We start from the raw sequence: 7375 nt of genomic DNA on the forward strand, positions 1-7375 counted from the left end.
CATTATTCATGTGTGTTTACTGAGAATAATGCTTTGTTTAGTATTTCTTTGAAATACAAAACAAAACATTCTGCTGAAACATTTACGTATATAAAATAGGTTTGATAGATAACGTAGTGCCAATATGTCTTCTTTTCTCTGACATGTTTTCCATTTTGTGGCATTAATAACATGCCAAACTGTGCAGATTCAAAAGAAAACAGATTAATCAAATAACATGGGGAACAAAAGTCATCTGAAGATACATTTACTGTCTAAATGGGGATAAGTGCTTTAAAGGCATATTTCTGAAGTCTTTGAATGTTAAATTAGGCTGATCTTTCAATTAAAATATTGATCTAAACTTCACTTTACCTAATTGCCTCTTTCCACTATGATTTTCCAAACTCCTCTTAATGTCATTGACATCTTTATAGTATATTTTTGAAATGATATTTCTCTTCCTCATTATTGATCAGGTAGTTTTCTTTGTCAGCCTCTTTTCTCTTCAGAGAAGCAACACCTGGCCCAGCATTTCTGTTTAGCCATGACACCTTCCTGAAAGTGGCAGAGCTTTTGCTCCCAATAATCCCATGTTATATTTCTACAGATGATAAACAATGTCTTTCTCCTAGATACAGCAACTGAAGGCTTGTTGTGACAACTTATGTACTTTGCAAACCTTTTCTGTGCTGCAAATAAGCAGCTACATATACTGTAAGTTCAGCATATTTACTTTAAAAAGGTCTGCTTAGTTGGTAAAACTACCAGCAGTCACCATACAACACAACCCTCATGTATGGTGCTAGCATATCTCCAAATGCTCTGCTGTATCAAAGGAAGGTTTAGGTTTTCCTCTTTGCATCAAAATAAAAACACTTGCAATGTTAATTAAGAAATATTACATTTAATATTACTGAGTGTTTCTTGGATTAAAATATGATGAAAATCAGCTTTTTAAAAGGTTATCAAGCGATAAACACAGGAATGACAAATGTCACCATTCGTTTGAGATGTTAAACAGAAGGGACACGTCCTGCTTCATTATGTCTTTTCATAAATTGTTCCACCTAACCATCATGAACAATAACTCTGGATTGGAAAGCTCAAATGAAAGTCTTTCCCATCTTTAACATGGACATTTAAAGATCATTTTGAAGTTTGGATACATATTTAAAAGCAGCTAAAGATGACCAGGGTAAAAAACCAAAAAGGTTTAACTTTGTGTCCGCCAGGTGAATGTGGACGGCCTTTCTGGAAACATTCAGTTTGATCAACATGGCAAGAGACTCAATTACACAGTTGGTGTGATGGAATTAACGGATAATGGTCCTGTGAAGGTAAATGTCTAAAATTTCCTCACAGCAAGATTAAAAAGTTTATGAGAACTGCTTCTGCTTGTTTTATGGGTTTATTTTTCTGTTTGTTTTTTTATTTGCATGGTGTACTAACTGCATATATATATACAATGAATGCATAAAGCCAAACAATAATATATCTTATGAAATGTCAGATTTTTTTGTCCATTTTTTACTTGTATATTATGAATATTTTTTGTATGATGTAACAAAAAATACTTCTATTTGATTAAAAAGATCAATAAAAAAGCTCTTTTTGCTATAACTTTTGCGATTATTGATATGGTAATTCCCTGTTGTGTACTTTTCTTTAAATCTGCAGTGTCATTGTAGCTCATAAACTTTCTGCTTTTTTCTCCCTATAGATTGGATTCTGGAATGAAAACAACAAAATGGTTGTGACCAAAAAAGACATCTCTAGCAACGACACAATCGGGGGAAACAAAACTGTTGTTGTCACCACCATTTTGGTAATTTTTAAGATGATTTAATTTTTATTTCAATTTTTTTTGGGCATCATCTGTTTACATTTTGCTTTTCAATGCAAAAGTACTTGTAAAACAGCACTAAATGACTGACCCCAAAAAACAGTGAAAGTGACCTTAAAGCTGATGAGCATTAAACCTGGGGAACATACTTTATGTTTGAAGCCATTTCCCTCATTGTAATTCAACCTTGTTCTCCTCCTTCAGGAAGCTCCGTATGTTATGCTGAAAAAGAACGCCGACCAGTTTGTGGACAACGAGCGCTACGAGGGTTACTGTGTTGATCTGGCTGCAGAGATTGCCAAACACTGTGGCTTCAAGTATGAGCTGAGAATCGTGGGTGATGGGAAGTATGGAGCCAGAGATGCAGAAACCAAAATCTGGAATGGAATGGTTGGAGAGTTGGTGTATGGTGTAAGTTATACATCCTGGCTGCATGGCATTAATAAGTGTTAGTAAATACCTTGTACGAGTGGCATGCATTTTACTACTTCACCCGATCCCTATAAAAATGGTTATATTCAAATAATATTTGAAGGTGTGTGTTTTTAAAAGTTAGTGGTTTTCAGCAAGATTTCAAAAAGGTTCTAACACCATGATAACCTTCACTGAAGATGAATCTTTTTGCTGTTTTATTCTTCTGGTTTGACAGAAAGCAGATATCGCAGTGGCGCCTTTGACCATAACATTGGTGCGAGAGGAAGTGATTGACTTTTCTAAGCCTTTTATGTCTCTGGGAATCTCCATCATGATCAAGAAACCTCAGAAATCCAAACCTGGAGTGTTTTCTTTCTTGGACCCTCTAGCCTATGAGATCTGGATGTGCATCGTTTTTGCTTACATCGGCGTCAGTGTGGTGCTGTTTCTTGTCAGCCGCTTCAGCCCCTACGAGTGGCACACTGAGGAGTACGAAGACGGCCAGATCCAGACCAATGAGTCGACTAACGAGTTTGGCATATTTAACAGCCTGTGGTTCTCACTTGGAGCCTTCATGAGACAAGGATGTGACATCTCTCCCAGGTAGGTTAACAAATAATCAGTCTGCTAATTGCTGAACACAAGAATGAAGTGGAATTAAATTGTGCATTTGCATTTGCTTCCTAACTTTTTCTCATAGTTTTTTGTTTTTTCTCATAAGTCTTTTCTTCTTCCTGCTTTGACTAATTTTGCTAACGTTTTACTGCAAAACATTGCAAATTTTGCAGTAAGTGTGTAATGTCATTGAAGGAGTTATGTAAGAAATCTCCAACATTTTATTAATGTTGGCACTTTACAATGTCCAGCGGAAAAACAATTATAATAATTTAGTTTGGTAATTTTCTACAGGACAAGACCTCTACATTTCATGCCAACAGCAGTATGCTGTGTCCTAACAATATGCTTATGTTGGCAGATCCTCAACAATGGTTTAATTATTTTAGTGCTTTCTCAGAGTTTAAGGCTTTTAAGTAAAGCCCAAAGACTAAAACTTTATTAATGCCTTTATCAAATTTTTACTATTTTTCTTACATCTGCTGAACTTACTGACCCATTCACATGGAGAAGTGGATTTTCAAAATGTTTCAAAGAACATTGGCAACCTGATGTCTCCGATTGGTTTTCAGATAATATATGTGACACCTTATGTAGCTTGATCCAGTTTGTGATGAAAGTTTTATGTGCATAGACTGTACATAATGACAGCCCAGATTTGTTCTTTTCCCAATGCATAAAAAACGTCCCACTCATCAATTAAAATGTAAAACTTAGAACAATTACGACATTAGCAAATGCATTACTCTGTGTCTTAGCAGCAAAAGTAATGACTCACATATTGTACAAATAAATGGTCTTATGTGTGAGAACCCTGTGGGTAAAAGCTCTTACTGTGTGCCATGATTTCTAACCTTGCAGCTGAAGAAAAACAAACACATTCAAGATGCATTTCTGCTGACTCCCCAGTTCAGCGGAATATTTACAATAAGTGTAGAGTTTGTGTAACAGAGTCAATGTTTCTAAAGAAATTGTCCAGTTTACTTTTTTTTACTAGAAATCATTCAGTATGAATTTGAACACAGATGAATTGAAAGCCTGAGAGAGTTGAGACTAGTGCTGAGCAGTGAGGTTAGAGCTCCAGAGATGAATCAGCCGATGAGTTGACATACCCTTTACATCACACACTGATGATGTGAAAGATGTCAACATGACTCCAGATCAATGTTGCATGTTTCCCAACAATTGTGTTGCCGAATTAGAACATGTAGTTCAACTGCTTAAACTTTTGAACTTTGGTCATGTTTTATTTCTCCCAAGTGCCATATTTAGAAGAGAGACAGAAACTTTTTATTGCCACTTAGATTCTTGTCTTGCTTAAACTTTAGGGGGGGAAATGCTAAATTGTACATGACTTGTTAATGATCATAACATATTTCTTAAAAAGCTTGACAGTTGTTTGAAGGTCAAGTAGCTTAATGTCAATAAATTGAAGCAGAAGAATATCTTGCTGACAGTGATTGTTAGAGGATAAAACATTTTGTTTATTTTTGTTTTCTTTCCTGCTGTAGATCCTTGTCTGGGCGTATTGTTGGTGGCGTCTGGTGGTTCTTTACTCTAATCATCATCTCCTCCTACACGGCTAACCTGGCTGCCTTTCTGACTGTGGAGAGAATGGTTTCTCCCATTGAAAGTGCGGAGGATCTGGCCAAACAGACGGAGATAGCATATGGAACTCTGGACTCTGGCTCCACTAAAGAGTTTTTCAGGGTAGGAGAGTCTCAGCTTTTTCCTTTGTCTGTTGCCATGGAAACCACTACTTTTAGCCGTTTCCTCTCATTGAAGTCTGTTAAGGCAGTAAACTCCTCAAATGTTTGCTCATACAGTGCATTGAATAAGTATAATTTTGAATTAGTCCCTCTTACATATTTCTGATGGTTTTGCTCTTTTGTCTTACTGAAATGTTATTAATGATGAGCTAAGTGAATACAAAAGGCAACTTTTAGATTATTTTAATTACATTTCTGAAGGAAAGTGGACAACAACAAAAAAAAACCATTTCCGTTCATTAAAAAGTAACTATCTCTTAGTAAAATCCCAGATTAACTGATTAATCACACTTTTTTGGTCAGTTTCACTTGCCGTACCAAGATGTCTTTAATTCTAAACTACCAAATCAAGACCTTTTATGATGATATGAAGTATTCATGTATAATTTTAAATAAAAGGGAAAAAAGCTGTTGTATGTCATTGTGATGCAGTAGATTTCTTTACATTGTGCAACAGGCCAATCAAAGCTCACTGTACTCTGTAAGTGACACCCTGATTGGATTTTAGCAATGTGTCCTCCCTCTGTAGCAGACTTGCCCTTTCTAATGGGCAACTCATGTACATCATACATCATTCCTCTATATAAAAAATTCAATAATAGATGAGAAACAAAGTCATGAAAATCTATCAAGTTGAAGCAGTCTGCACATCTTTCCACAAAAAGTGGCTGAATTAGTTGCTGCACGACTGAATACTTGCACTAGTAGTTGCACTACACTACTTGCAAAGGCAGAGAGGGCTGGAGCTCTGATAATTTTTCTGCTTTGCTGTGCAAACCGTCTGGACACTAACGTTTCAACCCTATATGTGTCTTCATTAGAGACATTATAATCTATCAGTCTCGAAAAGATAACAAAGCAATTTTTAGGCTTTGCAACTTCAGCCAATTGCTATGAAAGTCATTATCCACAATTGGAGAAAACATAGAACAGTGGTTAACCTTCCCAGAAGTGTCTAGCCAAACGTAATTAATTCAGGAGCACAAAGGTGAACTACCAATCGTTCAGAAATGAAACCAGAACAACATCTAAAGCTCTGCAGGCCACACTTTCCACTGCAAGGTCACAGTTAAGATGGTTTCAAGGTAAAAACCACTGCTAAGCTAAAAGAACACAAAGACCTGCCTCACTTTTTAAAGCTACTTTTAATGATCAGGGTTTTAGGAAAATAATCTCTAAACTGATGAGATGAAAAAAAACCCAGAAAATATCTGAACTGATATTACACCTGCATTTGAAACTGGTCATGGCCTTCCTCTAAAAATGCCCATAGCTGCCTATTTTAATAGTTTAAGCACTACATTCCTGCAGAAGCTAACATTCACAGTCTTTGTTGTCTTCGCTCTTGGAGTTAATACTAATTAGAAAGAAAAATTAATGTGTTTCCTGGATTGACTTTAGAAATGCCCACCAAAGGATGTCAAGTAGCACTGCTTTTTGAAATAGTTCAGCGTCCTAAACTGAATTTCTCTCTTTAGATATATGCCTTCCAAAAGAAATATGCAAATAGACAAGTTTTCCACAAATAAGTTGGAGTTGTGTTCCACAGAAAAATTGCTGATTGCATCTGATTGTGAGATGTGAGTTTAAACAGGCAGTTTAGGTTTAAAAACCTCAATTTCACTGAATTAAAACAAACAAGTGGGTCACAATTCCTCCAAAGCAATGTGAAAGTTTACCATAGGTGATGCAAGTAGTTATTAGGTTTAGAGCATTATCATTTTTCAGACCAATTTTCATGCTATTTATCTTCTAAAGGACATGAGAAATCTCTACAGGGATAAATACTTTTTCATGGGACTGCAAAATTTGACGATGTTCTGTATAAAGTGAGAAGTTGGCTGAAGTTGTTAAAATCATTTAGAAATGTATTTACTCACCTTTCTTGTCACTGTTTTTTTTCCTCCACCCAGCGCTCAAAAATTGCCCTCTTTGACAAAATGTGGACATACATGCGCAGCGCAGAACCGTCTGTCTTTGTAAAAACCACAGCCGAAGGGGTCCAGAGAGTCCGCAAGTCTAAGGGGAAGTACGCCTACCTGCTGGAGTCCACCATGAACGAATACATCGAGCAGCGAAAGCCCTGCGACACCATGAAGGTGGGAGGTAACCTGGACTCCAAAGGCTACGGGATCGCCACGCCGAAAGGATCCTCATTAAGGTGGGTGGAATAGTATAACAATGTGTCCAATGTTGTTATAGTATCCCACCTACCCTGATGTAGCTTTGCTTATGTGTCTCTGGTTTGTATAAAGGAGATGAGGTAATGCCCCCTTCCCTACATTTATTTTAAAAAAGAAAGAAAACATTGCAATTTATTGTAAGTCCATAAATTGCAAAACAACAATAATGACATGTAAATATTTAATTAATTGAATTGTGGAATATTTCCAAATTATTATTGACTTTGAATTTTATCAGGTTTCTTTTGAGCCTGTTGCCATTATTCAATAACATTGCTAAGTTTGGATACAGATTTTAAAGATTTGGAATTGCTTCATCTATCTATTGCACACATAGACCACTCTCCTCTGCTGTATCTGTTCTAGCTTCTGCTTTTTACCATGTTTACTAAACTCACCATTTTATCTGTTCTCTATTTTCACCTTGACTTTTTATGATTACATAGTTTGAATGCATTTCTATACGTAGTCTTTGTTAGATTGTTAGAAATGTTGAATTGTGATTTTTCTTGCTATTTTTCTTAAACCCCTGCAGTACACTGATTTTATTTAACTATTTGATGAATCTT

General features: G+C 36.1%; 1 protein-coding gene across 10 annotated transcripts in view; it reads left to right on the top strand.

Moving 5' to 3' along the window:
* The window catches only part of gria2b (glutamate receptor, ionotropic, AMPA 2b), a 49735-nt gene that overhangs the window by 36819 nt on the left and 5541 nt on the right, over positions 1-7375 (top strand). For all 10 annotated transcript variants that reach the window (XR_003594388.1, XM_028008783.1, XM_028008784.1 and 7 more), the window contains exons 8-13: positions 1215-1319; positions 1703-1807; positions 2030-2236; positions 2475-2842; positions 4366-4564; positions 6537-6784. Coding sequence is in view for 9 of the 10 variants with exons in the window: in XM_028008783.1 (XP_027864584.1) it covers positions 1215-1319; positions 1703-1807; positions 2030-2236; positions 2475-2842; positions 4366-4564; positions 6537-6784 (1232 nt within the window). In the remaining variant the exon portion in view is untranslated. The remainder of the gene's footprint in view (positions 1-1214; positions 1320-1702; positions 1808-2029; positions 2237-2474; positions 2843-4365; positions 4565-6536; positions 6785-7375) is intronic.

Source organism: Xiphophorus couchianus, chromosome 23 (genome assembly GCF_001444195.1).
Source record: "Xiphophorus couchianus chromosome 23, X_couchianus-1.0, whole genome shotgun sequence".
Lineage (NCBI taxonomy): Eukaryota > Metazoa > Chordata > Actinopteri > Cyprinodontiformes > Poeciliidae > Xiphophorus > Xiphophorus couchianus.